Below are 24255 nucleotides of genomic sequence, written 5' to 3'. Positions count from 1 at the left end.
CCCCACCTACCAAAACTGCATTGCTATAAGAGAGAATGGGTTGGTAAATTCAGTAAATCTGTTTCGGGTCCAAAAGGGCTATTTATAGCCACGACATTAGGTATAGCAGTGTCATGCTGGTATACCTACTGTTGAATGACAGATTACTGAGAAGAGCACTCAATCTTTATGAAAAACATGTCAGTTAAAACAGAGATGAGGGATATTATGATTTTTTAAGGGGCGAGGGGGTGGGCAGGATACCACATTATAATATGGTTGGATTTAAATCACTCTATTATAATCTTATAGGATATGTTATGTAGCTTAGAGTGATTTAAATTCAACTGTGTGATAGGATTTTAATATCAAAGAAAGTTTTATCACGCTGGTCATCAGTCAAAACAGACACTCAAATCTCTTATAAAAGAAAAAGAACTTCTTCAGATTGTGACAGGAAAAGACGACTTCTTTCCACTACTCTTACTTCCTGGAAAACTGTTTATATTCACCAATGACCTCATGCTGCACCAGTGTTGTAATAAAAAGAAAGAAAGAAAAAAATTCTCCCAACAAAACTATTATGGACTTTTGATCAGTCATTCCTGCCTGCCCTTCCAATTACGTTAACCTGCCTCTTAGTCATAATAGTGAATATGTACTTGAGTCACACCTCCCTCTGTTTTGTAACAGCCAGAATTCAGGTTTAACAGGAACTACATCAAAATGGGGAAGCAAGATTTTCTTCTCGACATGAACAAGCAATAATTAAAAAACAATGTCACCATCACCACCCTCAGAGAGAGGCAATGTAGGTCAGAGTACTGCACGGTTTTCTGATATATTACAAGTCAAGTGATGTTTGTGAAGGTCTGCCCAGTACACTGGAAAAGGTGAAAAAAAAAAAATCAACAAGCGATTTAAAGTTGAAATCAGAAACAGCATTATTGACTGTGGGAATTCCACTTCGGCTACAGTCTGTGTGGGTTATGCAAGTTCACAGAAAAACAAAAAAAGAAACAGTAGAAGCATGTTATGACACAGCAAATGTTTGCCTACGAAGGCTTCAGATTTTATGTGTGAATTAGCCATATAAGCAGGCTGGGGACCCAGCCGGTTCCTGTTGTGGTGGCCATTTCTGCAATCCCAGCTGAGCCAGTGCAAACACTGCAGTGAGTAATGCGAGGAACAGACAAGAGGGGCGGTGGGAGTGAAGGGAGGGATGAAAAAACAATCCCTAAAAAAGGAGAGAAATGGTCCTTTCATCAAGAGACATGCCACAGACTAAATCTGCCTTTCTCTAACTGTCCTCATTTCCATCCCCTTTTTTCTCCTTATTTTTTCTCTCTCTGTTCTCTACATGCTCTTTTGCCTATTTTTCAGATTTCAAGACTGAAAAGTGTGCGCTTGTTAACACAAAGAGCTGTCAACTGTTGGTTCATTTAAATGACCTTGATGTAAACGGTGCCAGTTTTTGTGCACAGACATGGCAACATGAAGTAGTCAAAAACATCACGTTGGGGTTTGGGTTATCTCTAAAAGAAGCAGTGCCACTGTTGCAATGAAGTTTTTTTTATCATCACTGTGTGAAAATAAAAACAAAACAGAAGCACATCTACAAGTGTTTTGTCTTGTCTGTGGTTAAAATGTGCCAGTTGCGAAAGCAGACAACACGCACAGCTTGAAGATCAGTGAGGTTTTGGTGTGTTGCATCCATTAGTGTACTCGGCTGCCCCTGTCACTCATGCCCATCCTCTGTTGTGTAACAGATTCTATGCTCTAACGTGACTATTAGACAAGAAAAAAATGTAGACGGAGCACCTGACCTTCGAAAAAACCCTCAAATGTTTTTTTCCACTGTGCCTACAGTATTGCACCAAGACAGGAATTTCAGATGCCGGCATGGAAAGTTGCTAATCTGCCTACAATGCCTACAATGATGTCAGTGTACTTTTCTGAGACAAACAACTCTCCCTATTGACATTCTACATACAGCTGTAATAGCAGCACTGCATTGATCTGATTTTTGTGTTCTTTTACTATTTTTAGAGCTTTTTTTCTTAAAATTTTGCAGAGACTTCAGAAATTGAAACATATTGATTAAAATGCACCAGCAGTTACTTGAGGAAAGGTCCGCTGAATGAGTTTCTGTGCGACAGAAGCTGCAGGATGTGAGTTTGGGTCCGAGAGGTGGGAACAAGGTGACTTTTACTATCAGATGTTTAAAGGGAATGAACAACTGTCATCGCTTTCATTGCTGCTCTCACTTCTCTCTTTCTTTTGTTACTTCAAGTTAAGTATTGGGTCATTGAGGCTCCTGGGATCGTGTATCTAGAGCAACCCCAATCTTCCTACTTTCTGTTCTGCCTATTTCCTGACTCTTCAGCTTTAGTCATTTGATTGAAAATAACCTTTCACTCTTGATCTCTATATACAGTAACCATGTCCTCAGCAAACACTGTCCTCTGTTCTCTTACTTCCTTATTATCAATATTGACAACCTTATAAAATTATTAAACAGCAAATCAAATGACTGCTTTGAGTCATTAAAGGATCCATTTCCAGCTGATATGAAATTAGACCAAAAAGTAAGGAAATTGATTATTTCTTTGTTTCTCGGCAATAAACCTTATACTGTTGAAAGCCTGTGTATTTCACCTTAAATGGTGTCACATCTGTAAGGAAAATGCACGTGTAGGTTGAGCAGCAGAGTTGTGGAGTGTGCCCATAAAAAAAACTTGCTAAATCTTCTCTGCCAAAAACAGTTTATTCTCTGCTTGACTCTTGTTTGTTGTTGTTTATTGGATTGGATGGTTGAAGTATAAAGAGACAAGACATAAGACAATACATTTAACAATTTATTCATTTATCAGACAGCCTCAGTTGCATGTGGAAGAACCATACACAGGCACAACAGTAGCCAGTGGGGTTGTGTTGGTTACTCTAGCATGCCTAAGCTGATCCCACAAGTGTTCAGTGGGTTTGAGTTCAGGACTGAGGGCAGGCCATTTCATCTTCATTGTAGACTACCATCTTATAGATACCTTATGGGATGGGCACTATCCAGATCAGAGAAATGTGGTATGTTTGGAGTAAACAGCAACTGACTGTTGTGGAACCGTCTAAGCTAACAGGTGCTGACAACCAGGCTCCATTCAGGCACCTGATTGTCAGCACGTGGAATACAAGAGGCTCAAAATAATAGTCAGTAGCAGAAAACACTGATTCTCAGAGAACATTTGGCAAGTTTCTCATGGGTGTTACCAAAAATGCATTTTCCTTACAAATGTGGCACCATTTAGCGGGGGGGCGGACGTTATAAGGTTTACTGATGAAAAGAAATTATCAACCAAACACAAGTTTCCTTACCTTTTGTGCAAATTTATTAAAACCTCTTAGTTCAGAAAGCTGATCTGTTTTCACTCATGTTAATTAATGCTGCAGATGCTGAAATTGAAACAGGCTGAAATGTTTTGCGCGGTTTCCTTAAGCAGTCATAGTTTTTCTATTTGGTTGGAGTCAGTTGCGTTGGGTTTGTGGAAGTCTTTGGTATAACAAATGAACTGTAATGGATACCAGTGAAAAGGTTGAGAAAAAAGGGGGCTCATGCTGGTAGTAGCATGTTCTCTATTTGGCCAAATTCCATCTCCAATCAAAATGTGTGCTATTGATTCTAAAAACAGAAATCGCAACAAGGTTCAACATTTACTAAAACCGCAATTCAATCATCTGAGAATTTTTACTCATTAAATTATAACGGTTAGATGAATTTATATGCAATGATTTACTGATCAATGATCAAAGGGGAGATTTATGCCACAAAGAAGATTGTCATGAAAAGTAGGTGGCATCGGATCTCCTGTAACCTGTTGAGCTAAGCTGTCTTTCCAGCTCCGCTCTTTGATTTAAAAAACTTTATCTTGTCAAAGTTATTTGATTGCAAATGTATTTTGGAAATCTTGCCAAACATTTTTCAATGTCAGCAGTGCGAAAACCTGCACTGATCTGACCTAATTTCTTCCTCATCCTGATTCCTGACCTTGGAAGGGAGAGAAAAATATTTTTGTTTTGTTTTTGTTTGTCTTCTTGTTTTATTTAATTCCTTGTAGGATATGGATCCAACAAGTAAAGTATGCATATTATACACACACACAAACACACATGCAGCTATTACCCATTACTTGTATTCTTGAATAAAGACATTGATCTGACACATTTAAAATGCAGCCAATTGTTTTTATTGTTATATTATTGAGAAAAAAGAAGGGGTGGGGGGTTGTTGAAAGTAGTAAAGGGAGAGAGGAGAGAAAACCCCAACAGTCCCCTCTGAGCAAGCACTAGGCGACAGTGGATAGGAAAAACTCCCTTTACAGGAAGAAACCTATGACAGAACCAGGCTCTAGAGGGGGCAGTCAACTGTCGGGACTGGTTGGGGGGTGAGTGTGAAAACAGAGAGAGAGGGGAGGGAGATGGGAGAGGTGTTAAGAGTTAAAGGGAGAGGGGGGAGGATTAAACTGGAACGGAGGTGGAGGAAGATGAGGTGACATCGGCAGTAGTGGAAGAAGAAGTGTTCTTCCTCCGGAAGAAGCGGAAGCGTTTTTTCTTTTTTTCCAGCTGCTTTTCCACGAGCACCTTTTTCTCGAGGATGAGGATTTTCAACTCCTCGATTATTTCTGTATTTTGCTTCTGCAGCGTATTGCATTTTTTCTCTACTTCTTCTATTTCGGCTTGTTTTTCTTCCAACCTTTCTTTCAGCACTTTAGATGTTGCCTCCTGTTTTTGCAGTTGTTCATTTTCTCCTTCCAGCTCAGATGCTTTGAACTTCATTTTGTTGTAAAGTTCCTGCAGATTTTGGTTTTTCCTCTCAAACTCCTGGAGAAGAAGTTTTTCTCCTCTCTGCTTAATGGCCAGCTGTTCTTTCTCTTCAAGCAGCTCTTGATATTTGTGCAGTGTCTCATCAGACTTTACCTGCAGCATCCTTTCTTTTCCCTCCATGTGCTGGAGTTGGCACTCCATGTCTCCCTGCTTTCTGTCCAGCTGCTCTTTCTCTTGGAGGATTTCTTTATTTTGTCGCACAGCTTCATCAAGCTTTCCTTGCAAGCTTTGATTGTGTTGCTCGATGCTCTGAAGCTTGCAATCCATTTCTTTTTGCTTGCTCTCTTGTTCCATTTTCTCTTGAAGAAGCTTCTCATTTGCTTGCAGTGTGTCATCAAGCCTTTTTTTGTCAACACTGTACATTAGCTCCATGTCTCGGAGATTGCAGCGCATCCCTCTTTTCTTCATGTCCTCTTGTTTCTTTTCTTGGATGAGTTTTTTATTTTGTTGCAGAGCTTGATCAAGCTTTCCTTGCAAGCCTTCACTGTGTTGCTTGATGCTCTGAAGCTTGCGATCCAATTCTTTTTGTTTGAACTGTTGTTCCCTTTTCTCTTGAAGAAGCTTCTCATTTGCTTGTAGTGTGTCATCAAGCCTTTTTTTGTCTACACTGTACATTTGCTCCATGTCTCGGAGATTGCTGTGCAGCCCTCTCTTCTTCATGCCGTCTTGTTTCTTTTCTTGGATGAGTTTTTTATTTTGTTGCAGAGCTTGATCAAGCTTTCCTTGCAAGCCTTCACTGTGTTGCTTGATGCTCTGAAGCTTGCGATCCAATTCTTTTTGTTTGAACTGTTGTTCCCTTTTCTCTTGAAGAAGCTTCTCATTTGCTTGTAGTGTGTCATCAAGCCTTTTTTTGTCTACACTGTACATTTGCTCCATGTCTCGGAGATTGCTGTGCAGCCCTCTCTTCTTCATGCCGTCTTGTTTCTTCTCTTGGAGGAGTTTTTTATTTTGTTGCAGAGCTTGATCAAGCTTTGCTTGGAGCTCCTGGTTCTTTTTGTCCATGTCATGGAGATCCTGTTGTTTCTCCTCAATAATAGCTTCTTTTTCTTGAAGCTGGTATGACAACTTTTTTAGTTCAGCGCTCTTTCGCTCATTTTCCTCCATCAAGAACTTAATCTTGTCTGTGTTTGTGAGCGCTTCATCCTCCATTTCTTCCGAACGCTTTTCCTCTATTTCCACTTGGTCACTCCAAGGAAGAGAGGAAAGGTAAGGGTCTAGTGGCTCATCCCAGGGAAGAGCGTTGAGGTCAACTTCTTGTCTCTTTGTATCTGCGGTTTGAGACATGTTGGGTCTGGATACAGTGACTATGCACAGGATCCAAATATTTCAAAAGGCTTTTCTGACTGAACAGTTGAACGCTGCGAACATAAATGTTGCGAGTAGCGGACTAAAAGTTGTTGCTTTTCACCCCTATTTAAGGGTTTTAAGGATCAAAGGATCAAAGAATCAGAATGGTGGTAAGATTCTACATGTGTGTGACGTCATAACTCTGTAAGGCAATGAGGTTGTCACATGACATTTGTGGAGGAGGGCATTTTTCAACTTGGACAAATTATCAGTAAAGTTTCAATCTCTGTTATTTTTCAAAAAAAAGTGTCACTGCAATAACCAATGTTTTCTACAGTCCTTGGTGCCAACAGATCGCAGCAGTTTAAAGTTGGATGTTACTCTGCCCAGGCTGCTACCATAGAAGAAAAATGTGGACCAATAGTACTTTTAGGATTTCCGCGGATCGTTTCCGTGTAAATCTTAGCGTTGCACTAGCTGTCAAGCGAAAAGTTTAGCGCCATACAGCCATATTTTCAGAGTAAAAAAAGGTTTAAACTGACTCAGACCTTGGTGAGTATTTGATAAAAACATTTATTTACTTTGAAACCTATGATGTGGAAAAGTTAGCAAGCGTAATTTTTCCCATTTTGTTATACATGGGTGCTTACATCTGGGAAATGTTAATCTTTTCTAAGGTCCATGGGTTTATCCAACAAGCAGTTAAGTCACCGTTATATCTCGAATTCTGTGCGCAACATCTTAATGCAAGAAAACCGAAAAACAAAGCAAAGGAAACAAAAACAAAACAAAAAACACAGATGCACTTTTAAGCTCTCTCTGCGTTCACTGCCTCTGCAAGTGTCAGACTTCCTAACTTTAGCTGACGCTAACCAACATTAGCGCTTGCGGTTTGTAAATAAACACAACTGTCAGCCCTTCACTTTTGGTGCCGACAACATTTTGAGCATTTTCGACAGTTTGTGAAGTGGTCGTCATTGGCATTACATGCCAGTAGTGCTCGCTAACTGACTTTACCGGGGATTATATTTATTACAACGTTACTGCGTGGAAGTGATCGACAAGTAGGCTTATGAAAGTCAGTGGCAGGTGTTATTTGGACTTTACCCTTGATTAGTTTCCCCACCGGAAGAATGCGACGTGCTTGCCAGAACATTCCCAAATAATTGACCACGTTTATTAACAGATCAATTTTCTCCACAGTTTTAGGGTGAGCTAGAATAGATATGTGGTTTCAATAATACGAATAAGAGCGCAACAGCATCACCCAGTGTTGGGTCTGCGTTACAGCAGGCCCGCTAGTTCAGACTTAATCCCATGAAGAAAGCAAGACAGAACAGCGATCGATGGGTTTTACTTGCTAGCAAGGGAAGGATCTCAGAGCAGCCCTTCCGCCCTCGATCTCAGACCACTGTGAAGAACCAACACCCCACTGCAGCCTAGTAATAGCATGTTCTCTATTTGGCCAAATGCCATCTCCAACATACACAAAGCCTAATTACACAATGATTGCCTGAACCTATTCTTGTTAAATGATGAAAAACTCAAAGGCACGTTTCAGCAGTGGATCAAAATGTGTGCTATTGATTCTAATAACAGAAATCGCAACAAGGTTCAACATTTACTAAAACCGCAATTCAATCATCTGAGAATTTTTACTCATTAAGTTATAACGGTTAGATGAATTTATATGCAGTGATTTACTGATCAATGATCAAAGGGGAGATTTATGCCACAAAGAAGATTGTCATGAAAAGTAGGTGGCATCGGATCTCCTGTAACCTGTTGAGCTAAGCTGTCTTTCCAGCTCCGCTCTTTGATTTAAAAAACTTTATCTTGTCAAAGTTATTTGATTGCAAATGTATTTTGGAAATCTTGCCAAACATTTTTCAATGTCAGCAGTGCGAAAACCTGCTCTGATCTGACCTAATTTCTTCCTCACCCTGATTCCTGACCTTGGAAGGGAGAGAAAAATATTTTTGTCTTGTTTTTGTTTGTCGTCTTGTTTTATTTAATTCCTTGTAGGATATGCATCCAACAAGTAAAGTATGCATATTATGCACACACACAAACACACATGCAGCACCCATTACTTGTATTCTTGAATAAAGACATTGATCTGACACATTTAAAATGCAGCCAATTGTTTTTATTGTTATATTATTGAGAAAAAAGAAGGGGTGGGGGGTTGTTGAAAGTAGTAAAGGGAGAGAGGAGAGAAAACCCCAACAATCCCCTCTGAGCAAGCACTAGGCGACAGTGGATAGGAAAAACTCCCTTTACAGGAAGAAACCTATGACAGAACCAGGCTCTAGAGGGGGCAGTCAACTGTCGGGACTGGTTGGGGGGTGAGTGTGAAAACAGAGAGAGAGGGGAGGGAGATGGGAGAGGTGTTAGGAGTTAAAGGGAGAAGGGGGAGGATTAAGCTGGAACGGAGGTGGAGGAAGATGAGGTGACATCGGCAGTAGTGAAAGAAGGAGTGTTCTTCCTCCGGAAGAAGCGGAAGCGTTTTTTCTTTTTTTCCAGCTGCTTTTCCACGAGCACCTTTTTCTCGAGGATGAGGATTTTCAACTCCTCGATTATTTCTGTATTTTGCTTCTGCAGCGTATTGTATTTTTTCTCCACTTCTTCTATTTCGGCTTGTTTTTCTTCCAACCTTTCTTTCAGCACTTTAGATGTTGCCTCCTGTTTTTGCAGTTGTTCATTTTCTCCTTCCAGCTCAGATGCTTTGAACTTCATTTTGTTGTAAAGTTCCTGCAGATTTTGGTTTTTCCTCTCAAACTCCTGGAGAAGAAGTTTTTCTCCTCTCTGCTTAATGGCCAGCTGTTCTTTCTCTTCAAGCAGCTCTTGATATTTGTGCAGTGTCTCATCAGACTTTACCTGCAGCATCCTTTCTTTTCCCTCCATGTGCTGGAGATGGCACTCCATGTCTCCCTGCTTTCTGTCCAGCTGCTCTTTCTCTTGGAGGATTTCTTTATTTTGTCGCACAGCTTCATCAAGCTTTCCTTGCAAGCTTTGATTGTGTTGCTCGATGCTCTGAAGCTTGCAATCCATTTCTTTTTGTTTGATCTCTTGTTCCATTTTCTCTTGAAGAAGCTTCTCATTTGCTTGCAGTGTGTCATCAAGCCTTTTTTTGTCAACACTGTACATTAGCTCCATGTCTCGGAGATTGCAGCGCATCCCTCTTTTCTTCATGTCCTCTTGTTTCTTTTCTTGGATGAGTTTTTTATTTTGTTGCAGAGCTTGATCAAGCTTTCCTTGCAAGCCTTCACTGTGTTGCTTGATGCTCTGAAGCTTGCGATCCAATTCTTTTTGTTTGAACTGTTGTTCCCTTTTCTCTTGAAGAAGCTTCTCATTTGCTTGTAGTGTGTCATCAAGCCTTTTTTTGTCAGCACTGTACATTAACTCCATGTCTCGGAGATTGCTGTGCAGCCCTCTCTTCTTCATGCCGTCTTGTTTCTTCTCTTGGAGGAGTTTTTTATTTTGTTGCAGAGCTTGATCAAGCTTTCTTTGGAGCTCCTGGTTCTTTTTGTCCATGTCATTGAGATCCTGTTGTTTCTCCTCAATAATAGCTTCTTTTTCTTGAAGCTGGTATGACAACTTTTTTAGTTCAGCGCTCTTTCGCTCATTTTCCTCCATCAAGAACTTAATCTTGTCTGTGTTTGTGAGCGCTTCATCCTCCATTTCTTCCGAAGGCTTTTCCTCTATTTCCACTTGGTCACTCCAAGGAAGAGAGGAAAGGTAAGGGTCTAGTGGCTCATCCCAGGGAAGAGCGTTGAGGTCAACTTCTTGTCTCTTTGTATCTTCGGTTTGAGACATGTTGGGTCTGGATACAGTGACTATGCACAGGATCCAAATATTTCAAAAGGCTTTTCTGACTGAACAGTTGAACGCTGCGAACATAAATGTTGCGAGTAGCGGACTAAAAGTTGTTGCTTTTCACCCCTATTTAAGGGTTTTAAGGATCAAAGGATCAAAGAATCAGAATGGTGGTAAGATTCTACATGTGTGTGACGTCATAACTCTGTAAGGCAATGAGGTTGTCACATGACATTTGTGGAGGAGGGCATTTTTCAACTTGGACAAATTATCAGTAAAGTTTCAATCTCTGTTATTTTTCCAAAAAAAAGTGTCACCGCAATAACCAATGTTTTCTACAGTCCTTGGTGCCAACAGATCGCAGCAGTTTAAAGTTGGATGTTACTCTGCCCAGGCTGCTACCATAGAAGAAAAATGTGGACCAATAGTACTTTTAGGATTTCCGCGGATCGTTTCCGTGTAAATCTTAGCGTTGCACTAGCTGTCAAGCGAAAAGTTTAGCGCCATACAGCCATATTTTCAGAGTAAAAAAAGGTTTAAACTGACTCAGACCTTGGTGAGTATTTGATAAAAACATTTATTTACTTTGAAACCTATGATGTGGAAAAGTTAGCAAGCGTAATTTTTCCCATTTTGTTATACATGGGTGCTTACATCTGGGAAATGTTAATCTTTTCTAAGGTCCATGGGTTTATCCAACAAGCAGTTACGTCACTGTTATATCTCGAATTCTGTGCGCAACATCTTAATGCAAGAAAACCGAAAAACAAAGCAAAGGAAACAAAAACAAAACAAAAAACACAGATGCACTTTTAAGCTCTCTCTGCGTTCACTGCCTCTGCAAGTGTCAGACTTCCTAACTTTAGCTGACGCTAACCAACATTAGCGCTTGCGGTTTGTAAATAAACACAACTGTCAGCCCTTCACTTTTGGTGCCGACAACATTTTGAGCATTTTCGACAGTTTGTGAAGTGGTCGTCATTGGCATTACATGCCAGTAGTGCTCGCTAACTGACTTTACCGGGGATTATATTTATTACAACGTTACTGCGTGGAAGTGATCGACAAGTAGGCTTATGAAAGTCAGTGGCAGGTGTTATTTGGACTTTACCCTTGATTAGTTTCCCCACCGGAAGAATGCGACGTGCTTGCCAGAACATTCCCAAATAATTGACCACGTTTATTAACAGATCAATTTTCTCCACAGTTTTAGGGTGAGCTAGAATAGATATGTGGTTTCAATAATACGAATAAGAGCGCAACAGCATCACCCAGTGTTGGGTCTGCGTTACACAGTGTTGGGTCTGCGTTACAGCAGGCCCGCTAGTTCAGACTTAATCCCATGAAGAAAGCAAGACAGAACAGCGATCGATGGGTTTTACTTGCTAGCAAGGGAAGGATCTCAGAGCAGCCCTTCCGCCCTCGATCTCAGACCACTGTGAAGAACCAACACCCCACTGCAGCCTAGTAATAGCATGTTCTCTATTTGGCCAAATGCCATCTCCAACATACACAAAGCCTAATTACACAATGATTGCCTGAACCTATTCTTGTTAAATGATGAAAAACTCAAAGGCACGTTTCAGCAGTGGATCAAAATGTGTGCTATTGATTCTAATAACAGAAATCGCAACAAGGTTCAACATTTACTAAAACCGCAATTCAATCATCTGAGAATTTTTACTCATTAAGTTATAACGGTTAGATGAATTTATATGCAGTGATTTACTGATCAATGATCAAAGGGGAGATTTATGCCACAAAGAAGATTGTCATGAAAAGTAGGTGGCATCGGATCTCCTGTAACCTGTTGAGCTAAGCTGTCTTTCCAGCTCCGCTCTTTGATTTAAAAAACTTTATCTTGTCAAAGTTATTTGATTGCAAATGTATTTTGGAAATCTTGCCAAACATTTTTCAATGTCAGCAGTGCGAAAACCTGCTCTGATCTGACCTAATTTCTTCCTCACCCTGATTCCTGACCTTGGAAGGGAGAGAAAAATATTTTTGTCTTGTTTTTGTTTGTCGTCTTGTTTTATTTAATTCCTTGTAGGATATGCATCCAACAAGTAAAGTATGCATATTATGCACACACACAAACACACATGCAGCACCCATTACTTGTATTCTTGAATAAAGACATTGATCTGACACATTTAAAATGCAGCCAATTGTTTTTATTGTTATATTATTGAGAAAAAAGAAGGGGTGGGGGGTTGTTGAAAGTAGTAAAGGGAGAGAGGAGAGAAAACCCCAACAATCCCCTCTGAGCAAGCACTAGGCGACAGTGGATAGGAAAAACTCCCTTTACAGGAAGAAACCTATGACAGAACCAGGCTCTAGAGGGGGCAGTCAACTGTCGGGACTGGTTGGGGGGTGAGTGTGAAAACAGAGAGAGAGGGGAGGGAGATGGGAGAGGTGTTAGGAGTTAAAGGGAGAAGGGGGAGGATTAAGCTGGAACGGAGGTGGAGGAAGATGAGGTGACATCGGCAGTAGTGAAAGAAGGAGTGTTCTTCCTCCGGAAGAAGCGGAAGCGTTTTTTCTTTTTTTCCAGCTGCTTTTCCACGAGCACCTTTTTCTCGAGGATGAGGATTTTCAACTCCTCGATTATTTCTGTATTTTGCTTCTGCAGCGTATTGTATTTTTTCTCCACTTCTTCTATTTCGGCTTGTTTTTCTTCCAACCTTTCTTTCAGCACTTTAGATGTTGCCTCCTGTTTTTGCAGTTGTTCATTTTCTCCTTCCAGCTCAGATGCTTTGAACTTCATTTTGTTGTAAAGTTCCTGCAGATTTTGGTTTTTCCTCTCAAACTCCTGGAGAAGAAGTTTTTCTCCTCTCTGCTTAATGGCCAGCTGTTCTTTCTCTTCAAGCAGCTCTTGATATTTGTGCAGTGTCTCATCAGACTTTACCTGCAGCATCCTTTCTTTTCCCTCCATGTGCTGGAGATGGCACTCCATGTCTCCCTGCTTTCTGTCCAGCTGCTCTTTCTCTTGGAGGATTTCTTTATTTTGTCGCACAGCTTCATCAAGCTTTCCTTGCAAGCTTTGATTGTGTTGCTCGATGCTCTGAAGCTTGCAATCCATTTCTTTTTGTTTGATCTCTTGTTCCATTTTCTCTTGAAGAAGCTTCTCATTTGCTTGCAGTGTGTCATCAAGCCTTTTTTTGTCAACACTGTACATTAGCTCCATGTCTCGGAGATTGCAGCGCATCCCTCTTTTCTTCATGTCCTCTTGTTTCTTTTCTTGGATGAGTTTTTTATTTTGTTGCAGAGCTTGATCAAGCTTTCCTTGCAAGCCTTCACTGTGTTGCTTGATGCTCTGAAGCTTGCGATCCAATTCTTTTTGTTTGAACTGTTGTTCCCTTTTCTCTTGAAGAAGCTTCTCATTTGCTTGTAGTGTGTCATCAAGCCTTTTTTTGTCAGCACTGTACATTAACTCCATGTCTCGGAGATTGCTGTGCAGCCCTCTCTTCTTCATGCCGTCTTGTTTCTTCTCTTGGAGGAGTTTTTTATTTTGTTGCAGAGCTTGATCAAGCTTTCTTTGGAGCTCCTGGTTCTTTTTGTCCATGTCATTGAGATCCTGTTGTTTCTCCTCAATAATAGCTTCTTTTTCTTGAAGCTGGTATGACAACTTTTTTAGTTCAGCGCTCTTTCGCTCATTTTCCTCCATCAAGAACTTAATCTTGTCTGTGTTTGTGAGCGCTTCATCCTCCATTTCTTCCGAAGGCTTTTCCTCTATTTCCACTTGGTCACTCCAAGGAAGAGAGGAAAGGTAAGGGTCTAGTGGCTCATCCCAGGGAAGAGCGTTGAGGTCAACTTCTTGTCTCTTTGTATCTTCGGTTTGAGACATGTTGGGTCTGGATACAGTGACTATGCACAGGATCCAAATATTTCAAAAGGCTTTTCTGACTGAACAGTTGAACGCTGCGAACATAAATGTTGCGAGTAGCGGACTAAAAGTTGTTGCTTTTCACCCCTATTTAAGGGTTTTAAGGATCAAAGGATCAAAGAATCAGAATGGTGGTAAGATTCTACATGTGTGTGACGTCATAACTCTGTAAGGCAATGAGGTTGTCACATGACATTTGTGGAGGAGGGCATTTTTCAACTTGGACAAATTATCAGTAAAGTTTCAATCTCTGTTATTTTTCCAAAAAAAAGTGTCACCGCAATAACCAATGTTTTCTACAGTCCTTGGTGCCAACAGATCGCAGCAGTTTAAAGTTGGATGTTACTCTGCCCAGGCTGCTACCATAGAAGAAAAATGTGGACCAATAGTACTTTTAGGATTTCCGCGGATCGTTTCCGTGTAAATCTTAGCGTTGCACTAGCTGTCAAGCGAAAAGTTTAGCGCCATACAGCCATATTTTCAGAGTAAAAAAAGGTTTAAACTGACTCAGACCTTGGTGAGTATTTGATAAAAACATTTATTTACTTTGAAACCTATGATGTGGAAAAGTTAGCAAGCGTAATTTTTCCCATTTTGTTATACATGGGTGCTTACATCTGGGAAATGTTAATCTTTTCTAAGGTCCATGGGTTTATCCAACAAGCAGTTACGTCACTGTTATATCTCGAATTCTGTGCGCAACATCTTAATGCAAGAAAACCGAAAAACAAAGCAAAGGAAACAAAAACAAAACAAAAAACACAGATGCACTTTTAAGCTCTCTCTGCGTTCACTGCCTCTGCAAGTGTCAGACTTCCTAACTTTAGCTGACGCTAACCAACATTAGCGCTTGCGGTTTGTAAATAAACACAACTGTCAGCCCTTCACTTTTGGTGCCGACAACATTTTGAGCATTTTCGACAGTTTGTGAAGTGGTCGTCATTGGCATTACATGCCAGTAGTGCTCGCTAACTGACTTTACCGGGGATTATATTTATTACAACGTTACTGCGTGGAAGTGATCGACAAGTAGGCTTATGAAAGTCAGTGGCAGGTGTTATTTGGACTTTACCCTTGATTAGTTTCCCCACCGGAAGAATGCGACGTGCTTGCCAGAACATTCCCAAATAATTGACCACGTTTATTAACAGATCAATTTTCTCCACAGTTTTAGGGTGAGCTAGAATAGATATGTGGTTTCAATAATACGAATAAGAGCGCAACAGCATCACCCAGTGTTGGGTCTGCGTTACACAGTGTTGGGTCTGCGTTACAGCAGGCCCGCTAGTTCAGACTTAATCCCATGAAGAAAGCAAGACAGAACAGCGATCGATGGGTTTTACTTGCTAGCAAGGGAAGGATCTCAGAGCAGCCCTTCCGCCCTCGATCTCAGACCACTGTGAAGAACCAACACCCCACTGCAGCCTAGTAATAGCATGTTCTCTATTTGGCCAAATGCCATCTCCAACATACACAAAGCCTAATTACACAATGATTGCCTGAACCTATTCTTGTTAAATGATGAAAAACTCAAAGGCACGTTTCAGCAGTGGATCAAAATGTGTGCTATTGATTCTAATAACAGAAATCGCAACAAGGTTCAACATTTACTAAAACCGCAATTCAATCATCTGAGAATTTTTACTCATTAAGTTATAACGGTTAGATGAATTTATATGCAGTGATTTACTGATCAATGATCAAAGGGGAGATTTATGCCACAAAGAAGATTGTCATGAAAAGTAGGTGGCATCGGATCTCCTGTAACCTGTTGAGCTAAGCTGTCTTTCCAGCTCCGCTCTTTGATTTAAAAAACTTTATCTTGTCAAAGTTATTTGATTGCAAATGTATTTTGGAAATCTTGCCAAACATTTTTCAATGTCAGCAGTACGAAAACCTGCTCTGATCTGACCTAATTTCTTCCTCACCCTGATTCCTGACCTTGGAAGGGAGAGAAAAATATTTTTGTCTTGTTTTTGTTTGTCGTCTTGTTTTATTTAATTCCTTGTAGGATATGCATCCAACAAGTAAAGTATGCATATTATGCACACACACAAACACACATGCAGCACCCATTACTTGTATTCTTGAATAAAGACATTGATCTGACACATTTAAAATGCAGCCAATTGTTTTTATTGTTATATTATTGAGAAAAAAGAAGGGGTGGGGGGTTGTTGAAAGTAGTAAAGGGAGAGAGGAGAGAAAACCCCAACAATCCCCTCTGAGCAAGCACTAGGCGACAGTGGATAGGAAAAACTCCCTTTACAGGAAGAAACCTATGACAGAACCAGGCTCTAGAGGGGGCAGTCAACTGTCGGGACTGGTTGGGGGGTGAGTGTGAAAACAGAGAGAGAGGGGAGGGAGATGGGAGAGGTGTTAGGAGTTAAAGGGAGAAGGGGGAGGATTAAGCTGGAACGGAGGTGGAGGAAGATGAGGTGACATCGGCAGTAGTGAAAGAAGGAGTGTTCTTCCTCCGGAAGAAGCGGAAGCGTTTTTTCTTTTTTTCCAGCTGCTTTTCCACGAGCACCTTTTTCTCGAGGATGAGGATTTTCAACTCCTCGATTATTTCTGTATTTTGCTTCTGCAGCGTATTGTATTTTTTCTCCACTTCTTCTATTTCGGCTTGTTTTTCTTCCAACCTTTCTTTCAGCACTTTAGATGTTGCCTCCTGTTTTTGCAGTTGTTCATTTTCTCCTTCCAGCTCAGATGCTTTGAACTTCATTTTGTTGTAAAGTTCCTGCAGATTTTGGTTTTTCCTCTCAAACTCCTGGAGAAGAAGTTTTTCTCCTCTCTGCTTAATGGCCAGCTGTTCTTTCTCTTCAAGCAGCTCTTGATATTTGTGCAGTGTCTCATCAGACTTTACCTGCAGCATCCTTTCTTTTCCCTCCATGTGCTGGAGATGGCACTCCATGTCTCCCTGCTTTCTGTCCAGCTGCTCTTTCTCTTGGAGGATTTCTTTATTTTGTCGCACAGCTTCATCAAGCTTTCCTTGCAAGCTTTGATTGTGTTGCTCGATGCTCTGAAGCTTGCAATCCATTTCTTTTTGTTTGATCTCTTGTTCCATTTTCTCTTGAAGAAGCTTCTCATTTGCTTGCAGTGTGTCATCAAGCCTTTTTTTGTCAACACTGTACATTAGCTCCATGTCTCGGAGATTGCAGCGCATCCCTCTTTTCTTCATGTCCTCTTGTTTCTTTTCTTGGATGAGTTTTTTATTTTGTTGCAGAGCTTGATCAAGCTTTCCTTGCAAGCCTTCACTGTGTTGCTTGATGCTCTGAAGCTTGCGATCCAATTCTTTTTGTTTGAACTGTTGTTCCCTTTTCTCTTGAAGAAGCTTCTCATTTGCTTGTAGTGTGTCATCAAGCCTTTTTTTGTCAGCACTGTACATTAACTCCATGTCTCGGAGATTGCTGTGCAGCCCTCTCTTCTTCATGCCGTCTTGTTTCTTCTCTTGGAGGAGTTTTTTATTTTGTTGCAGAGCTTGATCAAGCTTTCTTTGGAGCTCCTGGTTCTTTTTGTCCATGTCATTGAGATCCTGTTGTTTCTCCTCAATAATAGCTTCTTTTTCTTGAAGCTGGTATGACAACTTTTTTAGTTCAGCGCTCTTTCGCTCATTTTCCTCCATCAAGAACTTAATCTTGTCTGTGTTTGTGAGCGCTTCATCCTCCATTTCTTCCGAACGCTTTTCCTCTATTTCCACTTGGTCACTCCAAGGAAGAGAGGAAAGGTAAGGGTCTAGTGGCTCATCCCAGGGAAGAGCGTTGAGGTCAACTTCTTGTCTCTTTGTATCTTCGGTTTGAGACATGTTGGGTCTGGATACAGTGACTATGCACAGGATCCAAATATTTCAAAAGGCTTTTCTGACTGAACAGTTGAACGCTGCGAACATAAATGTTGCGAGTAGCGGACTAAAAGTTGTTGCTTTTCACCCCTATTTAAGGGTTTTAAGGATCAAAGGATCAAAGAATCAGAATGGTGGTAAGATTCTACATGTGTGTGACGTCATAACTCTGTAAGGCAATGAGGTTGTCACATGACATTTGTGGAGGAGGGCATTTTTCAACTTGGACAAATTATCAGTAAAGTTTCAATCTCTGTTATTTTTCCAAAAAAAAGTGTCACCGCAATAACCAATGTTTTCTACAGTCCTTGGTGCCAACAGATCGCAGCAGTTTAAAGTTGGATGTTACTCTGCCCAGGCTGCTACCATAGAAGAAAAATGTGGACCAATAGTACTTTTAGGATTTCCGCGGATCGTTTCCGTGTAAATCTTAGCGTTGCACTAGCTGTCAAGCGAAAAGTTTAGCGCCATACAGCCATATTTTCAGAGTAAAAAAAGGTTTAAACTGACTCAGACCTTGGTGAGTATTTGATAAAAACATTTATTTACTTTGAAACCTATGATGTGGAAAAGTTAGCAAGCGTAATTTTTCCCATTTTGTTATACATGGGTGCTTACATCTGGGAAATGTTAATCTTTTCTAAGGTCCATGGGTTTATCCAACAAGCAGTTACGTCACTGTTATATCTCGAATTCTGTGCGCAACATCTTAATGCAAGAAAACCGAAAAACAAAGCAAAGGAAACAAAAACAAAACAAAAAACACAGATGCACTTTTAAGCTCTCTCTGCGTTCACTGCCTCTGCAAGTGTCAGACTTCCTAACTTTAGCTGACGCTAACCAACATTAGCGCTTGCGGTTTGTAAATAAACACAACTGTCAGCCCTTCACTTTTGGTGCCGACAACATTTTGAGCATTTTCGACAGTTTGTGAAGTGGTCGTCATTGGCATTACATGCCAGTAGTGCTCGCTAACTGACTTTACCGGGGATTATATTTATTACAACGTTACTGCGTGGAAGTGATCGACAAGTAGGCTTATGAAAGTCAGTGGCAGGTGTTATTTGGACTTTACCCTTGATTAGTTTCCCCACCGGAAGAATGCGACGTGCTTGCCAGAACATTCCCAAATAATTGACCACGTTTATTAACAGATCAATTTTCTCCACAGTTTTAGGGTGAGCTAGAATAGATATGTGGTTTCAATAATACGAATAAGAGCGCAACAGCATCACCCAGTGTTGGGTCTGCGTTACACAGTGTTGGGTCTGCGTTACAGCAGGCCCGCTAGTTCAGACTTAATCCCATGAAGAAAGCAAGACAGAACAGCGATCGATGGGTTTTACTTGCTAGCAAGGGAAGGATCTCAGAGCAGCCCTTCCGCCCTCGATCTCAGACCACTGTGAAGAACCAACACCCCACTGCAGCCTAGTAATAGCATGTTCTCTATTTGGCCAAATGCCATCTCCAACATACACAAAGCCTAATTACACAATGATTGCCTGAACCTATTCTTGTTAAATGATGAAAAACTCAAAGGCACGTTTCAGCAGTGGATCAAAATGTGTGCTATTGATTCTAATAACAGAAATCGCAACAAGGTTCAACATTTACTAAAACCGCAATTCAATCATCTGAGAATTTTTACTCATTAAGTTATAACGGTTAGATGAATTTATATGCAGTGATTTACTGATCAATGATCAAAGGGGAGATTTATGCCACAAAGAAGATTGTCATGAAAAGTAGGTGGCATCGGATCTCCTGTAACCTGTTGAGCTAAGCTGTCTTTCCAGCTCCGCTCTTTGATTTAAAAAACTTTATCTTGTCAAAGTTATTTGATTGCAAATGTATTTTGGAAATCTTGCCAAACATTTTTCAATGTCAGCAGTGCGAAAACCTGCTCTGATCTGACCTAATTTCTTCCTCACCCTGATTCCTGACCTTGGAAGGGAGAGAAAAATATTTTTGTCTTGTTTTTGTTTGTCGTCTTGTTTTATTTAATTCCTTGTAGGATATGGATCCAACAAGTAAAGTATGCATATTATGCACACACACAAACACACATGCAGCACCCATTACTTGTATTCTTGAATAAAGACATTGATCTGACACATTTAAAATGCAGCCAATTGTTTTTATTGTTATATTATTGAGAAAAAAGAAGGGGTGGGGGGTTGTTGAAAGTAGTAAAGGGAGAGAGGAGAGAAAACCCCAACAATCCCCTCTGAGCAAGCACTAGGCGACAGTGGATAGGAAAAACTCCCTTTACAGGAAGAAACCTATGACAGAACCAGGCTCTAGAGGGGGCAGTCAACTGTCGGGACTGGTTGGGGGGTGAGTGTGAAAACAGAGAGAGAGGGGAGGGAGATGGGAGAGGTGTTAGGAGTTAAAGGGAGAAGGGGGAGGATTAAGCTGGAACGGAGGTGGAGGAAGATGAGGTGACATCGGCAGTAGTGAAAGAAGGAGTGTTCTTCCTCCGGAAGAAGCGGAAGCGTTTTTTCTTTTTTTCCAGCTGCTTTTCCACGAGCACCTTTTTCTCGAGGATGAGGATTTTCAACTCCTCGATTATTTCTGTATTTTGCTTCTGCAGCGTATTGTATTTTTTCTCCACTTCTTCTATTTCGGCTTGTTTTTCTTCCAACCTTTCTTTCAGCACTTTAGATGTTGCCTCCTGTTTTTGCAGTTGTTCATTTTCTCCTTCCAGCTCAGATGCTTTGAACTTCATTTTGTTGTAAAGTTCCTGCAGATTTTGGTTTTTCCTCTCAAACTCCTGGAGAAGAAGTTTTTCTCCTCTCTGCTTAATGGCCAGCTGTTCTTTCTCTTCAAGCAGCTCTTGATATTTGTGCAGTGTCTCATCAGACTTTACCTGCAGCATCCTTTCTTTTCCCTCCATGTGCTGGAGATGGCACTCCATGTCTCCCTGCTTTCTGTCCAGCTGCTCTTTCTCTTGGAGGATTTCTTTATTTTGTCGCACAGCTTCATCAAGCTTTCCTTGCAAGCTTTGATTGTGTTGCTCGATGCTCTGAAGCTTGCAATCCATTTCTTTTTGTTTGATCTCTTGTTCCATTTTCTCTTGAAGAAGCTTCTCATTTGCTTGCAGTGTGTCATCAAGCCTTTTTTTGTCAACACTGTACATTAGCTCCATGTCTCGGAGATTGCAGCGCATCCCTCTTTTCTTCATGTCCTCTTGTTTCTTTTCTTGGATGAGTTTTTTATTTTGTTGCAGAGCTTGATCAAGCTTTCCTTGCAAGCCTTCACTGTGTTGCTTGATGCTCTGAAGCTTGCGATCCAATTCTTTTTGTTTGAACTGTTGTTCCCTTTTCTCTTGAAGAAGCTTCTCATTTGCTTGTAGTGTGTCATCAAGCCTTTTTTTGTCAGCACTGTACATTAACTCCATGTCTCGGAGATTGCTGTGCAGCCCTCTCTTCTTCATGCCGTCTTGTTTCTTCTCTTGGAGGAGTTTTTTATTTTGTTGCAGAGCTTGATCAAGCTTTCTTTGGAGCTCCTGGTTCTTTTTGTCCATGTCATTGAGATCCTGTTGTTTCTCCTCAATAATAGCTTCTTTTTCTTGAAGCTGGTATGACAACTTTTTTAGTTCAGCGCTCTTTCGCTCATTTTCCTCCATCAAGAACTTAATCTTGTCTGTGTTTGTGAGCGCTTCATCCTCCATTTCTTCCGAACGCTTTTCCTCTATTTCCACTTGGTCACTCCAAGGAAGAGAGGAAAGGTAAGGGTCTAGTGGCTCATCCCAGGGAAGAGCGTTGAGGTCAACTTCTTGTCTCTTTGTATCTTCGGTTTGAGACATGTTGGGTCTGGATACAGTGACTATGCACAGGATCCAAATATTTCAAAAGGCTTTTCTGACTGAACAGTTGAACGCTGCGAACATAAATGTTGCGAGTAGCGGACTAAAAGTTGTTGCTTTTCACCCCTATTTAAGGGTTTTAAGGATCAAAGGATCAAAGAATCAGAATGGTGGTAAGATTCTACATGTGTGTGACGTCATAACTCTGTAAGGCAATGAGGTTGTCACATGACATTTGTGGAGGAGGGCATTTTTCAACTTGGACAAATTATCAGTAAAGTTTCAATCTCTGTTATTTTTCCAAAAAAAAGTGTCACCGCAATAACCAATGTTTTCTACAGTCCTTGGTGCCAACAGATCGCAGCAGTTTAAAGTTGGATGTTACTCTGCCCAGGCTGCTACCATAGAAGAAAAATGTGGACCAATAGTACTTTTAGGATTTCCGCGGATCGTTTCCGTGTAAATCTTAGCGTTGCACTAGCTGTCAAGCGAAAAGTTTAGCGCCATACAGCCATATTTTCAGAGTAAAAAAAGGTTTAAACTGACTCAGACCTTGGTGAGTATTTGATAAAAACATTTATTTACTTTGAAACCTATGATGTGGAAAAGTTAGCAAGCGTAATTTTTCCCATTTTGTTATACATGGGTGCTTACATCTGGGAAATGTTAATCTTTTCTAAGGTCCATGGGTTTATCCAACAAGCAGTTACGTCACTGTTATATCTCGAATTCTGTGCGCAACATCTTAATGCAAGAAAACCGAAAAACAAAGCAAAGGAAACAAAAACAAAACAAAAAACACAGATGCACTTTTAAGCTCTCTCTGCGTTCACTGCCTCTGCAAGTGTCAGACTTCCTAACTTTAGCTGACGCTAACCAACATTAGCGCTTGCGGTTTGTAAATAAACACAACTGTCAGCCCTTCACTTTTGGTGCCGACAACATTTTGAGCATTTTCGACAGTTTGTGAAGTGGTCGTCATTGGCATTACATGCCAGTAGTGCTCGCTAACTGACTTTACCGGGGATTATATTTATTACAACGTTACTGCGTGGGAGTGATCGACAAGTAGGCTTATGAAAGTCAGTGGCAGGTGTTATTTGGACTTTACCCTTGATTAGTTTCCCCACCGGAAGAATGCGACGTGCTTGCCAGAACATTCCCAAATAATTGACCACGTTTATTAACAGATCAATTTTCTCCACAGTTTTAGGGTGAGCTAGAATAGATATGTGGTTTCAATAATACGAATAAGAGCGCAACAGCATCACCCAGTGTTGGGTCTGCGTTACACAGTGTTGGGTCTGCGTTACAGCAGGCCCGCTAGTTCAGACTTAATCCCATGAAGAAAGCAAGACAGAACAGCGATCGATGGGTTTTACTTGCTAGCAAGGGAAGGATCTCAGAGCAGCCCTTCCGCCCTCGATCTCAGACCACTGTGAAGAACCAACACCCCACTGCAGCCTAGTAATAGCATGTTCTCTATTTGGCCAAATGCCATCTCCAACATACACAAAGCCTAATTACACAATGATTGCCTGAACCTATTCTTGTTAAATGATGAAAAACTCAAAGGCACGTTTCAGCAGTGGATCAAAATGTGTGCTATTGATTCTAATAACAGAAATCGCAACAAGGTTCAACATTTACTAAAACCGCAATTCAATCATCTGAGAATTTTTACTCATTAAGTTATAACGGTTAGATGAATTTATATGCAGTGATTTACTGATCAATGATCAAAGGGGAGATTTATGCCACAAAGAAGATTGTCATGAAAAGTAGGTGGCATCGGATCTCCTGTAACCTGTTGAGCTAAGCTGTCTTTCCAGCTCCGCTCTTTGATTTAAAAAACTTTATCTTGTCAAAGTTATTTGATTGCAAATGTATTTTGGAAATCTTGCCAAACATTTTTCAATGTCAGCAGTACGAAAACCTGCTCTGATCTGACCTAATTTCTTCCTCACCCTGATTCCTGACCTTGGAAGGGAGAGAAAAATATTTTTGTCTTGTTTTTGTTTGTCGTCTTGTTTTATTTAATTCCTTGTAGGATATGGATCCAACAAGTAAAGTATGCATATTATGCACACACACAAACACACATGCAGCACCCATTACTTGTATTCTTGAATAAAGACATTGATCTGACACATTTAAAATGCAGCCAATTGTTTTTATTGTTATATTATTGAGAAAAAAGAAGGGGTGGGGGGTTGTTGAAAGTAGTAAAGGGAGAGAGGAGAGAAAACCCCAACAATCCCCTCTGAGCAAGCACTAGGCGACAGTGGATAGGAAAAACTCCCTTTACAGGAAGAAACCTATGACAGAACCAGGCTCTAGAGGGGGCAGTCAACTGTCGGGACTGGTTGGGGGGTGAGTGTGAAAACAGAGAGAGAGGGGAGGGAGATGGGAGAGGTGTTAGGAGTTAAAGGGAGAAGGGGGAGGATTAAGCTGGAACGGAGGTGGAGGAAGATGAGGTGACATCGGCAGTAGTGAAAGAAGGAGTGTTCTTCCTCCGGAAGAAGCGGAAGCGTTTTTTCTTTTTTTCCAGCTGCTTTTCCACGAGCACCTTTTTCTCGAGGATGAGGATTTTCAACTCCTCGATTATTTCTGTATTTTGCTTCTGCAGCGTATTGTATTTTTTCTCCACTTCTTCTATTTCGGCTTGTTTTTCTTCCAACCTTTCTTTCAGCACTTTAGATGTTGCCTCCTGTTTTTGCAGTTGTTCATTTTCTCCTTCCAGCTCAGATGCTTTGAACTTCA

At 40.8% G+C, this 24255-nt stretch overlaps 1 protein-coding gene across 1 annotated transcript; it reads right to left on the bottom strand.

Annotated features, from left to right (window-relative positions):
- Nucleotides 1-4488: 4488 nt before the first annotated feature.
- On the bottom strand, nt 4489-13804 carry LOC134628244 (trichohyalin-like). The gene is made up of 4 exons (XM_065470971.1): nt 12419-13804; nt 11928-11940; nt 8798-9980; nt 4489-6145 (listed from the first exon to the last, which is right to left on the bottom strand). Exons 1-4 carry the CDS (start codon nt 13802-13804, stop codon nt 4489-4491), a joined length of 4239 nt encoding a protein of 1412 aa, XP_065327043.1.
- Between the last annotated feature and the right edge of the window lie 10451 nt (nt 13805-24255).

This window comes from Pelmatolapia mariae, linkage group LG5 (assembly GCF_036321145.2).
Source record: "Pelmatolapia mariae isolate MD_Pm_ZW linkage group LG5, Pm_UMD_F_2, whole genome shotgun sequence".
NCBI classification, from domain to species: domain Eukaryota; kingdom Metazoa; phylum Chordata; class Actinopteri; order Cichliformes; family Cichlidae; genus Pelmatolapia; species Pelmatolapia mariae.
The sequence above is the reverse complement of the archived record's forward strand: the minus strand, read 5'-3'. Positions and strand labels throughout refer to the sequence as shown.